The 17,229-nt window shown below is 42.7% G+C and overlaps 1 protein-coding gene across 1 annotated transcript in view; it reads right to left on the bottom strand.

The window, feature by feature from the left end:
* LOC121282810 (doublecortin domain-containing protein 1-like) overlaps positions 1-17,229 on the bottom strand; it is a 151,901-nt gene that overhangs the window by 17,697 nt on the left and 116,975 nt on the right. The window contains exons 15-18 of the mRNA XM_041196625.1: positions 16,967-17,068; positions 16,128-16,264; positions 14,484-14,660; positions 7,577-7,727 (exon numbers count right to left, since the gene is read on the bottom strand). Coding sequence (XP_041052559.1) covers positions 7,577-7,727; positions 14,484-14,660; positions 16,128-16,264; positions 16,967-17,068 — 567 coding nt within the window. The remainder of the gene's footprint in view (positions 1-7,576; positions 7,728-14,483; positions 14,661-16,127; positions 16,265-16,966; positions 17,069-17,229) is intronic.

Here is a 17,229-nt window from a genome sequence, read left to right as displayed (position 1 = left end):
CTAATGACAGAAGGTGTCCTTTCCTTACCTTAGATACATAGAAAACGCAATACAGCAATTGAAAATCATTGATTCACATTATTCTGTGATAAATGATAGGTCTGTTTCTGATCTTTCATCTCAGCTTCAAAATCAACCCAACTGAGAAAATTTATCTCTTCCTGGTGTTTTATACTGTGGTCTGTTTGGTAAGTTTGAGATGGATTGACCGTAGCATTTCTGTTTTCAACTTAGTCACTTTGAGTCATCTTAATTCTTTTCTGCATATTCTTCTCGATGAGGGAAAGTTTATAGTCAGCCAATCTGATTTTGTTAGCGACATCTTCCAATCTATTGGTGACTGCTTTCAATCAAACTTCTTCATTGCCAAACGTTGTTGCTGGTCTCAATTCTCTCCTATTTACAGAAATGCAGTGAGCGCTGCTTGCTATCTTGCTTTTCCATCATTTGATTGTGTATCAAGGATCTTGAGTGAGGATAGGATCAGTGTTATCCTGTTGCTGTGGAATTTTCTGTTTTGGTTATGAGGAGTTTATCATGGAGGGAAATCCTATTTTATGTTTATTCCTTTCCGCAGTGTTTTAGAGCATTCTCTCTGTGATTAAACAGTGGCGATGGAAGATTATGTCCAGGACACTTTTGAAGTCTAATACCTTAGGATAAGCATAAGAAACAACACTCTCAGATCTGGCACAGCATGGGCGCATGCAGAATGTGTATCTCTTCACTGTCTTAACAATGCACCTCATCGCCAAATTAAGTGGAGCACCATGCCACTGTGATGCTTCTCATGGCTTGCACTGGTTATTCCATGGCCTCCCTAAATGACAATGTCCTTTTTAGCTCATCAATAACAACATACATTTATATAATTGTCAAGCCAAGTACAGGCATGAAGATGTTATAATTTTTAAAGCTGTATTTTAAAAAAGTGAACACAAAATCTGTTAAGGTGGCTGCAACACACCATGTGACTTTTGGCCTTTGAACTGTAGACAGTAAAGTCTGCGGCCAATGACTGATTAAAATGGACCAAAATCTACAGGGATTGCAGACAACTTTCCTCCATGTTTCACTAGGGGAATTAAAACTCAATGGGTACCAGATGAATGTGAAATGGGTCCCATCAACCTTGGCTGTTCTCAAACTCTCAAAGTGTGAAAAGCCACAACTCAAAGATCTTGAGTGAGGATAGGATCAGTGTTATCCTGTTGCTGTGGAATTTTCTGTTTTGGTTATGAAGAGTTTATCACGGAGGGAAATCCTATCTTATGTTTGTTCCTTTCTGAAGTGTTTTAGAACATTCTCTCTGTGATTAAACAGTGGCGATGGAAGATTAAGTCCAGGACACTTTTGAAGTCTAATACTGTTTATTGGCCTAACACACCATCTTATTTGGAAAAGGACTTTGGACTTGGAACAAGTACATGGATGAGACAGCCATGTTTGTTACCTGCTTTCAAAATAGCAAGAATCAGCACCACAGAGGCAGAAACTCCAGCAGAAAACCATCAAGCCAGTTCCAGTCAAATAAACAGCCATGGTAATAAAAGTGGGCAGAATTTTATGGCCCCCGTTGAGGCAGGAGCGGGGCCATAAAATGCGTCAAGCCATTCATAACTCCGTTGACTTCAGCTGGACCGTAAAATCTCACAGGTGTAAAATTGTGCCCAGTAAGTGGGAGAAGGACTCTTTCTCCAACCTGTTCTGCCTTCAAGTTCACCTGAGAACCATCCTCCTGGCAATCCAACTACAGAAACCTCAAAACTTACTGAGAATCCTCTACTTTTCAACATCTTCACTCCAGCCAAAGTATCAACTCACCTAAGAAAATACAGGCCTGCTATGAAAGAGACTGAAATAATTCCAAATTGTAACTGTAGTATTTTTTCTGCGTCTGTGTCTCATCTTTGTTCAAGTGATAGTGTGTGTGTGAGATGTTGTATCTTTAAACCTCCGGGGCAAGTATGGGAGAATAAATAACATTCCTTATTTTAAAATTCACAAAAAAAAAGCTTGCTGCTAGAATTGTACAAATTGGGACAACCACTCTGAGGGTGAGAAAACACATACGCCTCACATACAAACATTTTGATCACAGACGATGGTAAAAACATAGGACTGAATCTTACCTGTGTAGGTTGGGCTGGGCGGGAGTGGGCGGGGGAGGTGGCGGGCACAGAGCCGATCGCCGCCCCGCGATTGGCTGCACATCGCCATTTTACATGGGCGGGCCAATTAAGGCCCGCCCAGTGTAATATGTGTTCCGTAGCGCTCAGCAATCTCCCTGAGGCGCAGAGCTGCTTCAAGGGAGATTAATCTGATAATAAAACTTTTTAATAAAGGGAAGAAAAAATTAAACATGTCCCATCATGTGACAGTGTCACATGAGCTGGGACATGTTTGTGAATTGTGCAAAATTTAATTAACTATTTTATACAAGCTTCAGGAAACCTCATCTTGCCCATGGATGAGGTTTCCTGAAAAACGTGAAGGCCGCTTAGGCCCTTCACCTACCCGCCAACTTTAAGGTTGGACGGGCAGCGTGGTTAACAACTTTAATTGTTTTTTTAATGGCCTAAATAGGCCGTTGACAGTTCGACAGGGGCGCAGCCATCTCCAGCGCCTGCCCGCTGAACAAAATATCGAAATGACCCACGATGACATCGGGACACACGCCCGACATCAGCACATATCATTTTACATGTTGGCATGTCAGGCCCGCCCTCACATGCCGACGGCAATAGTCTGCCCATAAATTCTGTCTGCAGCATAATGCTTTTAACATAGTGCATCGCAAGGCATTTCACAGGAGCATTTTCAGACAAAATTTGACACATAGCCACACTAGGAGACATTAGAAAGAGGTAGATTTGGAGGAGTGTCTTAGAGGAGAGAGATGTGGAGAAGCAGAGAGGTTAAATGAGAGAATTTCAGAGACTCCAATGGGGAGGCTTGAAAGTCTGGATGTGGAAGAGGCCAGAATTGGAGGAACACATATATCTCAGGGGGTTGTAGGCCTGCAGTAGATAACAAGGTTTGGGAGCGGTGAGGCCATGAAAGGATCTGAAAACAAGTATAAGGATTTTAAAATTGGCGTGTTGCTGGAAGAGGAGTTAATGTAGGAAATCCATACTTTGTAAAATGCTCACAAAGAATTCAGTTCACTTCAGCCCCTATCAGCCTGTCTTGGTTTGGATCCAGATGCCAGCAAGGAAAAGCCAGGGTCTATTCCAGTATACCATCTCTTATGATAAAACTGCTCTTAAAGCCTTCAGTTATGGACAGGAAAGAATAATAATGCTCCTGATCAGTATCAGATGGCATCTGCTAAAATGGGTTTGTTGATGGATGTTGAGTAAGGATAGGAGCAGGTTTGGTTGTGGTGTTCATTTAACCTGCTGACCCTCACTGACTAAACCAGTACAATGAAGCAAGTCCACTTGCGTAAGGTACCACAGAGACAATGGTGGCAGGGTTACAGAAGCCTGCATCTTTAAAGGTAAGGAACCAACAAAAATGAAAAGATAAAAACAATAATATCTTTTCAACTCTTCTGCATGCTCTAAATTGTAGCTCACTGATGGTTTGTGAAACAGAAACTTTAAAAGATGCTCAAAGATGGATGTGAATTTTTTTGAGAAATTTTAGAACATGCATGTCAATTTCATTTTAACAGGAGATGAACCACATTGATGCAATACAGATAGTTTCAGTAAGTCTTGAACATATGCTCTTTCACCACTGGAGATATCATGGAATAATTAACCACCCAAACAGTGGGAAATGAATTTGGCGATAGCAAAAACACAGATAAATGACCAACATTTGTCATTCCCCAAAATAGATGTCCAGTTATCCAGATTTTAAGCTCTGAAACTTCCTTCCTAAACCTTTACACTTCTCTACCTCTCTCTGTTTCTTTAAGCTGCTTCTTTGACCAACTTTTCACTCATCTGTCTTAAAACCTCCTTAGGTGGCTCGGTTTCAAGCTATGTTTGATAACCTTCCTGTGACATGCCTCAAGTTGTTTTACTATGTTAAAGGCACTGTATAAATGTAGGTTGTTATTGTATAGAGCCCAGATTGTCTTGATTACAGATTTACAGGTTACAGATTTGGGCAACGCTGCCAAAGCCTCATTTATTGCCCATTCTTAGTTGTCCTGAGAAGATGGTAGTGGGCCACCTTCTTGAACCAAAGCAGTCTTTGTAGTAATGGTGCTCTCACACAGTTTTAGTTAGGGAATTCCAAGGTTTTGGTTCAGTAACAATGAAGGAACAGCGATATAGTTCTAAGTCAGGATGGTGTGTGACTTTGACACGTAAATTTGGAGGTGATAGTCTTCCTACAACATTGTTGCTCTTGCTGTCCTCCATGGAAGAGGTCACAGAAGAGGGAGATACTTTTGAAGTAACCTATGTGAGTTGTTTGGTGCATCCTGTAAATTGTCCACAGTACCCTACTAATGGAGGGATTGGATATTAAATCTGATGACCAGGGTGTCAATTAAGTAAACTGTTCTTCTCTGATTGGCAATGAGCTTCTTTAGTGTACTTGCAGCATCACCCACCTAGGTGAATGCTGAGTGCTCCATTACATTCCTGACGAACCTTGTGGACAGTGAAGAAGCTTTAAGAAGACAGAAGGATGAGCTGCCTATCAGATGAGTATCTACCCCATGTACTGCAGTTGTATTAGAGTGCTGGGCAGTCACTTTAACATAACTGACAATCTTAGACTGGACATCAGATAACATGCTCCTGACACTAGACTATCAGTGAGAGAAACTGAGGCGAGATCTATGAACTTTATTTGTTTTCTGTACTGTAGCCAGTGAAGGGAATAAATTTAAAATGTAAGGGTAAATAACAAACAAGGAAAAACCCATATAGGTGATATAGATTTTACTCCTATTTCAACACTGCCCAAAGGTATTTGCTCAGATGATATTATAATTTAGGAAACTTGCCAAAGGGCACAGGAATTTATACAGTACTTATTCCTCTGTGTTTAACATTGCACATTTATAAACTTAGACCGAGAGATATTCCTCCTTTGTTCTGTTCAGATTGAGATCTCATTTATTATCCTTTTAAACAACAGATCACATCTGCGTACAATGCATGTTGAACAGATTACATTACCATGGTGATAACAGCTCCCAACACCAGCACAATTACTTCCATAGTGCTTACCATCTTTGACTCTTCTTGGGCTGAATTATGCTATGTGCATGAAGGCAGTTTAATGTGCAAAGACTACACAGATTTGTGGCAAAACTATCTTCAGAATCATCCACAACAATCAGGTACTGCATCAAAATGTGCTTTCAATAATTGTTTTAGTCATCTTACTGCAGCAGAAATTCAACCTTTGACCTCCAAGTGGTTACTACCTCCTAAGAGAATAGGAATGAAGTGCAGCCAATTGTTCACAATATAGGTCTATTTTTTCCTACTTGTTTAAAGGAGTTGAATAGCAAAGCTAAGTTGTGCATGGATTTTAAAATGCACCCTTTTAGCATTATCATAGAATCATAGAATAGTACAGAACAGAAAGAGACCATTCAGCCCATCAAGTTAGGCTGGCTCTTTCGAAAAACAATTCAGTTAGTAGTAGAGCCCAGCCTTTCCCCCATGTCTGTAAGATTTTTTTCTCCTTCAAGAATTCATCCAAATCCCTTTGATGATTACAATTCAATCTATATCCATGCAGTGCGTTCAAAATCCCCATCACTCATTGTGTAAGAAAGCTTTTCTTAATGTTGCCTCAGGTTCTTTTGTCAATCACGTTAAATGGCCCGCTGATCATTGAGTCTTCACCCATTGGAAACAATTGGTCTTTAGAAACTCTGTTTTTATCAGCTTTGCATAATAATGAAGAGTCAATTATATGGGATGAAGTAAAGGAACCTTGTGCCATTTTTGAAGATAATAACGTTAAAGCAATAATAATTGTTGCACTTCAGACTCTACCCTTGTGATTAGAGAATCAGGCTGAATATAACTGTTGTGAGGGTCCAGTTAATTTGTAATGCACACTCTTCACAGTTTGGAGGGGGGAGTGGGGAGGGGACAGGAGCGGATAGGTGAGGAGAGAGAAGAGGACAAAGGAATGTAGAGGGGATGAAGGGGAAAGGGGAGTGGAGGAGAGGAGAAAGGAAGAAGAAAAGAGAATGAGGAGAGGAGATGAAAGGAGAGGAGGGGGAGAGGAGAGGGGAGAGGGACTGGAGGAGAGGAAAGGAGACAGGAGCAGAGAGGAAAGGAGAAGAGGGGAAAGAGGAGAGGAAACGGTGAAAGGGAGTGGAGGGAAATAGAGGAAACAGGAGATGAGAGGAGAAGTGGTGGGAGGGAAGAGGAGAGGTGTGGACAAGGAAGTTGAAAATAATTAAAAACAAAGTGGCTTTTCTGTATAATGTTGAAAGTTAAAAGTACCAAAAACTGAGGGCTAATTCTGAGATTAAGGGCTGATTCTGTGGGACATGAAATTCACAGAAAATGATAAATTATGAGGGCATAGCCAAGGTTTTAACATCCTTTGAACAATTACTGAGGGAGTGTGGTACTGTTGGATGTGCTGCCCCTAAAACGAGATGTTAGACTGTGACCCTGTCTGCTATCTCAGGTGCATGCAGAAGATCCCATGGCACTATTTGAAAAAGAGCAGGGGAGTTCTAGCCAATACTGATCCTTCAGTCAATGCCTAAAACAGATGATTTAATCATTTATCATGAAAATTCATGAAAGACACCATTTAAAAAAAACTTCTGTAGCATCTTTTATGATCACAGGTCATCCGAAAGCCCTTTACAACTAATAGAAAACTTCTGAAGTGTAGTCACTGCTGCATTGCAGGAAATATGGCAGCCAATTTGTGCGCAGGAAGCTCCCACAGATAGCAATGTGATAATAACCAGTTAATCTGTCTTTAATGATGCTGACTGAGGGATAAATATTGGCCTGAACACCAAGGATAGCTCCTCTGCTTTTCTTTGAAAAAGTGCCATGGGATATTTAATGCCCAACTAAGAGGGCAGGGGTGGTGGGCCTCAGTTTAATGTCTCATCTGAAGAATGGCACCTCCAACAGTGCAGCACTCCCTCAGTACAGCACTGGGAGTGTGCCCACAAATAGCCACCAAGTGTGACCATCACACCTATTGGGACCATGGAACTGTCCCTTAAACTCTGAAAACTGGGGTAGGTTTTAAATTTGCCACCCCACCTGGTTTGAAATGACATTGCAAATCGGCCACCCATGGTAGAAACAGTCTCAATTTTCATTTCCATTGGTTTCACTCTTTTATAAACATGGATCAGTTAAAATAAAAGTACATCGTAAGAAAAAAATAGTAATTACATGTCAGGCCATGTCACTTGTCTGATTCATTAAACCCTTCAAGTTTGAATGTGTGTGCATAGGCTGTTAATTAGTGCACCAGACAATATAAAACAGACTTCATACTCCCTGCCCAGGCTGATAAAGCCCATTAATCGAAGGGACACGATGTGTGTCAGCACTTTTTTTATCTGAACTCTGGTATTCACTCAGGAGGTCAAGAAGACAGTACCAACCTGTGCTAGTCATGAAAGGCTCACCCAGAGAGACACACACCAACATGTCTCGCTCTATTCTTTCCCACGAGGTGATCTGCTCTCCGTCAGGGCTGAAGAGGATCTTAGCTGCACTTCGCAGCTTAAGTCGAGCTGTGCAGTTTTCTAGCAGCTAGAGCAGGGAAAGAGAGCAATTTTTATAACACTCAACCACGGAGAAATATATCAACAGTGATAAACAAAAATCAGAAGGAAACTCCCTCTGTTTTATTTTCCATATTTTTATATTTCTCCATGAAAAATTTCCACAGGAAAAAAGTCAAGAACAAAAGAACTTTTCATTTTCCAGCCACGTCTCATTGGATAGCGCTTAGAGTGTGGGTTCAAGTCCCACTCCAGGACTTGAATACAAAAATGTAGGCAGACATTCCCAGTGCAGTACTGGAGGAATGCTGCACTGCCAGAGATGCTGTCCTTCAGATGAGATATTAAACTGTGGTTCTGGCTGCCTTCTCAAGTGGGCATAAATGGTAATATTTCGAAGAAATATGAGTTCTCCCTGGTGACAAAGCCTATAGACCCCAATCAACATCACAAAAAACAAATTATCTGGTTATTATCATATTGCTGTTTATGGGAGCTTGCTGTGCAGAAATTATCCCCACACCCGTATTTCCTACATTAGAACATGACTACAGTTCAAAAAAGTACTTAATTGTCTGTAAAGCACCGTGGGACATCCTATGATCATGAAAGGCGCTATATAAGTGTACATTTTCACAATGAAGGTTCAGATCATCTATTTAGGTGCTGCTTGAAAGAGTGTAGAACTCCCTTGTTTTTCTTCATATAGTGCTATGGGATTTTTTGCATCCACCTGACAAGGCAGCTGGGGTTCTCTCATCTGAAGGATACCTCTAACAGTGTAGCATATCCTCAGTACTGTGCTGGATTGCCAACCTAGATTTTATGCTCAAGTTTCTGGAGTGGCGTTTGAACTTATGACTTATGACCAAGAGAACTATCCACTGAGCCACAGCTGATGCAGAAAGTGACCCAGAGCAGATCTGAAACAGTAATAGATCACACCAAAATGCAATTGAAAATTATATTATTTAAAACCATATACTAATGAGCTATTGTTAAACTATTGAAAGTGGAGGGATGAAAGTAATCAATTTTGTTATGTGTTAGGCTAGAATCACACTTCTGTAGTGTCAGTGCAGAGAGGGTTATCTTTGCATCCAAGCACTTCAGTTATGTAGATAATTTATGGAATGGAAGTTGTGGGCATGGAGCCTCACCCACTGGCAGAACGCATTGGAAATTCAGGCATATGCTGCCAACATAGTTGGTTCTGAATTTCTATAGGCACTCCTTGGTGTGCAAGGCTGAAAGTTGACAATACACAGTCGTAAAGTTGTCCCGTACAGTGTAACTGCAACCTGAGTCCATGCTCTGAGCTTCACCTGGCAGGTGGGAATCTGGTATTTCTCACTGGGCCACCAGCTAATTAATAATTAAATAGAGGTAAGTCACTTCTAAAAGAGCTGGCACAGGAATGATCTTAGCTGTAAGATTCTATGGACAGAATTTAATGACCTCCTCCAAAACAAGTTTAATGTTGAGGAAGAATTTAATTGGTTGTGAGGATGGCAGTTGGGGATCCTGCCACCTTCCTGTCTCTGCCCTGATTAAGTCCGTGGTGGGAATGCTCATGATGGACTTCCCGTGCCGGTGCCAATTGAGAACCTTAAGTGGGCAATTAACACCACTTAAGGGCCTTATCCCACCACCACTGGCATTTAGCCAGCTGGGGGGGGGGGGGGACTTGCCATGTGGGAAGCCTAAAACCAAATCCTGGTGGTGCTGCTTGCGGGCTGCCAGTGGGGGTCCCTTGCTTGAAGGCACTCAGTGCCTGATCGAGGGAAATGGCATAGGAAAGGAAGGGGCTGGTAAGAACCACGCCCCCTGCTCTTGCAGCCGACACCCTCCCCTGTGGTCGCCACCCCACAATTCCCATCCTACCATCATTCACCTGTGGCCTGGGTCTCTCGGTGATCCTGGGCCTTGAGTGGGTGCATTACCGACAGCAGCCACCGCCTCCCCAGTGGCGTTGCCAAGCAGCAAAGAACTGCTGGCATCTGATTAGCGGAACTTCTGCCCCTGGGGTCCTTGATCCCAGGGAAGACCTGCGGCTGCCCAATTAATTGCCTGATTTGCACTTAATATGCTGGGCCTTCCCGAAAATAGGTGAAGTGTGCTTGTCGTCAGCTCTCCAGTCAGTGGGTGAGGCCCCCTGTCACCTACATTAAATTCTGCCCCTTGATTCTATTTACAAGAACAATCACTTGTTGCCCTAGCTCTAGACACCACAGGGCCAATATTCAGATAGCTTGCACAAAGACGAGACACTGTCCACCCAGGGGTAGTGCATGGTGGGGAACATACAATATGTATGGCGACCTACTGCCAATCGGTAGGGTGGGAGTGGTGGAATTGTGATTTCTTTAAAGTTATTAGGCGGCGGGTAGGGGGGGGCGGCGCAGTGTGGTGCGGACCAGCTATCCTGTGGCGGGGAACCGGTGCACAAGAAGACTGGCAGCAGGATGGACAACTTTCCAGATGCCAGGTGCAGCATTTATGCTTTTCCAGTCCCCACACAAATCGGTAGCTCTTTCATGGTTAAGGAACAGCCTGCAGTAGCTAAAATGGTTAAACCCCATTGGCTAGGCCACTCACCACTCAGCCAAATAGTAGGCAGAGTTAGTGAACGCTCTGCCCTCTGCAGCACAAAAATCATGCTGAGGGTCCTACAACTGGTGTAGGATCCAGGTTGAAACTTGTTGGTGAGAGTCCCACCCATTCCAAGCTGAAGAGTTGCCCGTCCATTCCAAGGCTCACTCATAAATCAAATCATGCCGACTTTGGGCAGTAGGATATCTATTGTCTCCTTGCCACCCTGTTTTTCAGTATGAACTCTGCTGCAATTATCCTAACTCCCATCAAGTCCTGTTTACCTATCACCCCTGTGTTGGCTCAAGCAACATCCTAATTTTAAAATTCTCATGCTTGTTTTCAAATGCTGCCTTGTCTGTCCCTATTTCTCTAATCTTCTCCAGCCCCACAACTCTTCCATCCAACTCTGGCCTCTTGAGTATCGTCGATTTTACTCGCTCCACCATTGACAGCCAGCCCACCTGGCCCCTAAGCACTGAAAATCTCTCCATACACCTCTTTGCCTCTCTACTTCATTTTACTCCTTTAAGATGCTCCTTAAAACCTCCCTCTTTGAACAAGTTTTCGGTTATCTGACCTAATATCACCTAATGTGACTTGGCTTCATATTTTGTTTTACAATGTTCCTGTGAAGCACCTTGGGACATTTCGTTACATTAAAGGCATTATATAAATATACGTTGTTGTTGTAGCTGTTGAAAAAGATGAAAATTTTCCACTATCACTGTATGGGTACTACCCGTGAGTAAACAGAGAGAACCACAGGAGCTGAGTGCTGCAAGTTTACAGACATAGTTGCTTCCAAATACTGTATAGGAAAGGCCTGAATTGAGACAAATTCTGCTGTTTAAGAGCAAGCTGTAGTTTGGTGAGGACTAACTGGACTGACGATCTTTCCTTTCGTTTTCATGTATGTCCACATTGAAATGTACCTGCACTCAACATCAAATTCAATGAGGAAAGAAATCTACAGCAGAGGTAGGGTGATAGGGAGGGAGTTAGAGAGATCAGTCAGTTGTATCAGTTGTACAAGCACAAAATGGTTGCAGAAGAACTAGATGAGCAATCTTTATTCACACCCAATTCTTAACTTTAAACATCTAAAACTTTGCTGCTTTTAATTTAGCAAACACCAAGCCCAGTTTACATACTGGCATGTGCTCATTGAGTTACATTGCTTCCCAGTCTAGCAACACCTCAAATTGGAAATTCTCATCTTTGTGTTCAGATCCTTCATTAGCCTCACCCCTGGCTACCTCTGTAAACTGCTAGAGCCCTACAACCCTCTGAGTACTCTACATTCCCCCAATTCTGACCTGTTGTAAAATCCTTGCTTTCTTCATCCGCCATTGGCGCCTGTGCCTTCAGCTGTCTAGGCCCCAAGCTCCAGAGTCCTTTCCCTAAACTTCATCTCTCCATTGCGACCTCCTCCTTTAATGTGCTCCTAAAAAACTAGGTTCTTGACCAAGTTTTTGGTCACCTATCCTAATATTTTGTTGGTTGTCAAATTTTGTCTCCTTACATTCCTATGAAGCACCTTGGAACATGTTATCATGTTAAAGGTGCCATATAAATGGCAGTTGTTGTTGTTATTGATTATCCAGTGGAGTATACCTTAAGTGCTATCGTGTTTCTAAGGACTTCATGTCCAGGTATGATTACGATCCTAGAATACATTCAAGAATATTCAAATTAACACCAGGTGAAATTCCCCTTTATTGCAGAATTGCCCATTTTGTCTTCAAAGTTCATTTTGAATGCGGACAAAGGATGTGCCATACAACAAGCTCTTAAAGGCAATGGGATTTGTGTAATTGATTTGAAGTGTTTAGCACCTCTTTAGCCCTTTGGCGTCTTGTCAGGGCCACTGGGAATGGGCAATGAATGCTGACATTGCCAGTGAACCCTGCAACAACGATAATTTGCTTTTATATAGTGCCTTGAACAAATTCAAATGTTCCAAGGGGTCCAAGAGGCTTCACAGGAATGTAATCAGATAAAATTTGACAATGTGCCACATAAGGAAACATTATGAGCATCTTAAAAAAGAAGAGAGAGACAGAGAGATTAAGAGAGGAAATTGCAGAGCTTAAGGTCAAGGCCTATGTCTAAAGATGGAATTACAGATAAAGGTAGCAAGTGAAGGTAAAGTTAATAATAGGTGTTGATTTGGAATAAGAGATTTCAAGTTTGAAGGAACACATGTAGCGACAGACATGTTCCCTTCTTGAGTTTCTTGGTGCTCATGCATCTTACAGCTAGGTTGAGTTACAATATTTTGTTGCGTTGAAATCCTTGGAATATAAGGTCACACCTAGGTTTTCAGCTGTAAGTTGCAGCTTCAGTGTGGGTCCTGCCAAAGGTAAGGGTATGCATGTAACATTTTGAAGGAGTTGTAAGGTTATGGGAAGATCTTGACATGGGGAAGGAGGTTCACATAGGACAATTTGTGGTACACGAGCCAACAAATGTTACAGCTAAGTAGTCTTATCTTCCTGTGCCCTTGAATTATGCCATCTTTTACTACATCTGTTCACAGTTCTGGTTGGCACTTATGTTTAAGATGTAGCATCTCGTTAAATGCAACCTTGGGAGAGTAGGTGGCTCATCAGGTATCTCAATTGTAACAATAAGAACATCTTATATTTATATATAGCTTTCAATGTAATAAAACGCCCCAAGGTGCTTCACAGGAGCTTTCTGAAACAAAATCTGATACTGAGTCACGTAAAAAGATATAGGCCAGAGTTTTTCATCCTGTGGGCAGGCGTGCCCCCGACCCGATTGGGTATAAAATGGCGCGAGATGACATCGGGCAAGCATCCAAACATCATCATGCACTCGCGCGATATTTCACTTGGTGGGCACAAGCAAAAGCGGGAAGCAGGCCCTCTGACAATTAAGATGGCAATTAAACCCATTAATGGTGCAATTGTCTCCGAATTTTTCGTGGCCTATCGCCTGGATGGCGAATCGGCCAGGTGGCCTTTACATTTTTCATCAAACCTCATCCAAGGGCGGGATGAAATTTCCGTTTTGAAATATTAAAAAAGTCCATGGACAGCACTTTTATCGGGTATATTTTCGGGCGCTTGATTGTGATTCATGGACATTTTTTTTGCAGCTTTTCAAATCTTTATTTAATCATTTGAAGGTCTGCAGCTCCCTGAGGCAGCTGTCTGCCTTCAGGGAGCTCTCGCGCAGCGCTCACCTGTGCCTGCGGAGATGTCATCGCCCGCCCTCATCCTGCCCCCTACCCCGGCAGCGCTGAGCTTTTCAGGGCACGTTTCATGCTGGCTGGCCGTTAATTGGAAAGCCCGCATGAAATCACAGTCGGGGGCCCATTGTTGTCAGGGGCCCGTTTCCAAACCACTCCCAGGCCCACCGATCGCACGCACCCGCCAAAGGTAAAATTCAGGCCATTGGGTCAAATGGCAAAGAAATTGGTCAAATAGGTAGGTTTTAAGGATTGTCTTAAAGGAGGAAATCAAGAAAGAGAAGTGGAGAGGTTTAGGGAGGGATTTCCAGAGTTTACAGCCTAAGCAGCTAAAGACAGAGCCACCAATGGTAGAGCCATTAAAATCAGGGATGCTCAGGAGACCAGGCTTAGATCAGAGCAGACATCTTGGAGAGTTGTGGAGTTGGAGAAAAGGACATGGAGGAATTTGAAAACAAGGATGAGAATTCTTGAAGTCAAGACATTGCTTGACCAGGAACCAATGTCAGCCAGAGAGCACAGGGGTGGTAAGCAAATGGGACTTAGTGTGAATTAAGACATGGGCGGCAGAGTTTTGGGTGACCTCAAGTTTGCACAGGGTAGAACGTAGAAGACCAAGCCAGGAGTAGTTTATAATTGTCAAGTACAGAGGTAACAAATCATGAACAAAGACATATTCACTCCCCGTCTCAACCAACCTGCACAGGCAACATGTACCAATGATTTAAATAAGTTGATCTTGTGAATTCACATCTGCGTGCTGTGCTCCAATCACACAGATACTGCTCCAAGACCAGTTAATTTCCTCCCTAGTATCTTGTAGTAAGGACAGGAGATATTTATGTTGGCATTGAGAGGGGAAAATATATTTACTTTTGTGCTGCATTTGGTGCTGCTTGATCGGTAACAGCAGTAGCTGAGTGGACACAGTTTCCAATGGAAAGCAAAGAGGATCTTTCACCATCTGCTTACCTCTTGAATAGTTGTGCCCCAGGCATAGGTTCCTTGGTCTGGGAAATCACCATTCAGATATGCCAGAACCCTCTTTACATTTGGTTGACTGTACAGAGGCCTTTTTCTGGAGACCAACTTGCTGTGAATTGAAGGGCGCTCTTTCATCAGCACAGCTTGGACTTCTGATAGGTGCATCTGAGGGATACAGGTATTGATAGGTTAATAGGAGAGTCAACACCACATAAAGCGTGCATGTATGCAGTGGCTGAGAAAGAGCAAGCAACATCCCGTCGCAATGTCTAAACCAAAAACTTTAGACACAGGTGGACTGGATTCTCCTCCTTGCCACAGCATAGTGACAAGAGAGAATGCACAATTGTATGGCATTTTTGATGAGCTCAGGACACGCAACATAGTATAGAAATTACCATTGGTGGGCAACCATGTTCTTGTGACTTCCTTTGTTTGTCACTTAAAATAAATGGGTCGTTGGCTATGTTAAAATGGTGGACAGAGGATTATTGCTACCAGTAGTTCTTTGTGGCTTGCTCCTGTATTTAAAAATAAAAACTATGCTAGACAAATACCAGAAAAAACTGATTTGCCTAACATTGTCATGCTTAGGGGGTTTGGCTGCAATGAGTGTAAGAGTTATCACGATGGCGGGAAATTAAACAATTTGCTACCTTTATGCATTCCATTGTTGTCATCGAGCACTTGAGATCAAGTAGAGTGGAGCTCAGATATAATGTTTCCTCTCCACTGCCTCAACAATGGGTCCAATCGCATACTTAGGAAAGCACTTAGTACTGCACCAATGTGACATTTTCCATTTTCCTTTCCCTTTATGGCCTCTCTGTATGAGCCTGCCAATTTACTCACAGTTGTATTGAATTATCTGCACTTTCTGGCTGTTCAGACCCACTTAATTTAGGATCTTCACAGTCACTTCAGGGAGAGGAGACTATCATTCCATTAGTATGGACGACATCTGAGCCCTCGTCCTTGAAAATTAATGGGCTATGTTCTCAACTGCTCAGTAACCAATCATCAAAAATAAGGGAATTTGCACATCATACTGACGGTGGGAAGATTTCTGGCTGAACTTTATCTCTCTTTTGTAATCCTCATAACTTTTTGTGTATTTAAGGTTTTATCACCTCTCATAAGTGCACTTTATTTAATGGTGAGGGGAAAAAAAGGTTTGCCTTCACTAAACTGGCTTCCAAAATCCCAGAAAAATAACTCTAACTGCCTCACACAGTTTGGAATACTGCTATCGTAATGTAGCTAAACGCATAGCAAGATTCCACAAACAGCAATAAATTGGACGATCAGCTTGTCTTTTTCTTTGCGACATTTCCAAAGGGAATAATGTTGCCTAGGGCATTATGAGGATTCCCAGCCCTCCTCCAAGTTCATGGAATCAAACATGCCAACAGGTCCACGTTAATACCTCATCTTACGAACAACACACTTCTGACAACACAGCATCCCTTTGGAGTGTAAGTCTAGATTACATGATTGAATCAGTGTGGTTTGAACCTGTAACCCTCTGATTCAGAGGTAAGGTTGATATCATCCAAGTCAAACTGGGACCTAATGCATTCGCTCAATCCTTCATGTCTTGGAGGTAAAAAGAAGCAATGAAGCGCCACCTACCTCCATGTTTTGTACATCTTCCATGAGTTTCACCTCCTCTGGTGAAGGCTCTGTCCATCCCCCTGCTACCACTACCGGCTGAATCGGACTCTTGGTGGGCACCATGCTGGCTGGCCCCATGGATCCCACTCGTCTCCCTGTAAAAAGATATAGTGGAACTTCACCCTCTGATTCTTTCTCAGGTGATCTATTCACCTTGGTTTCAAATGAAGAGAAAAGCTCAAAAGTGGGAAAGTGTCAGGGGGGTGGCTAAGATCAGGGTGGCCTGATTTTGCATAGGGGACCTGAAAGAGGCATGAGGGCCTGCCACCTGCATAGGCAAAGCACCTAACTCTTATTTCAGGTACCAACTGTGGACACTTTCACTGTCATGAACAATTTAATGAATGCATCCACCATACTGGGTGCCGAAGTATCCATTTCACGTCTGAAAAATGGGGATTCCCCCCACTTAATTGCCAGCCCAGCCAACCACATCAGTGAATGGGACACAGGTGACAAGGACAAGGGCAGCAGATAGATGGGAACATCACCTCCTGGAAGTTCTCCTCCAAGTCACTCACCATCCTGACTTGGAAATATATCACCGTTCCTTCACTGTCACTGAGTCAAAATCCTTGAACTCCCTCCCTAACAGCACTGTGGGTGTACCTACACCACATGGACTGCAGCAGTTCAAGAAGGCAGCTCACCACTACCTTCTCAAGGGCAACCAGGGATGGGCAATAAATGCTGGCCCAGCCAGCGAAGCCCACATCCCATGAATTAATTAAAAAAATGTTTTTAAATGTAACAGGGCTGAACCTTACTGTGTGCAGTACCTTTCTCTGCTTTGTTACCTTGAAGGTGACGCATTTTGTGCTTCATTTTATCAAGATCAAATAGAACTTTTTGCTTCTGCAACCACTGTTTTCTCTGCAGTCTCAGTCTTTTGTTCGATTCTGAAATTAAAAGAGGGCCATGCTGGTTACCATTCTACTGATTACGCTTTGCAGGTTATACCAATAGAGCCATTTATAAATTACTCATACACTGGAGATGTCTTAAGATTAATGCTTACTTGGCAGAGAAACTGCTGATTCGTAGGAGGTTTTGATGTTAG

Source organism: Carcharodon carcharias, chromosome 10 (assembly GCF_017639515.1).
Source record: "Carcharodon carcharias isolate sCarCar2 chromosome 10, sCarCar2.pri, whole genome shotgun sequence".
Taxonomy (NCBI): Eukaryota; Metazoa; Chordata; class Chondrichthyes; order Lamniformes; family Lamnidae; genus Carcharodon; species Carcharodon carcharias.
This window is presented reverse-complemented; position numbering and strand designations above follow the sequence as displayed.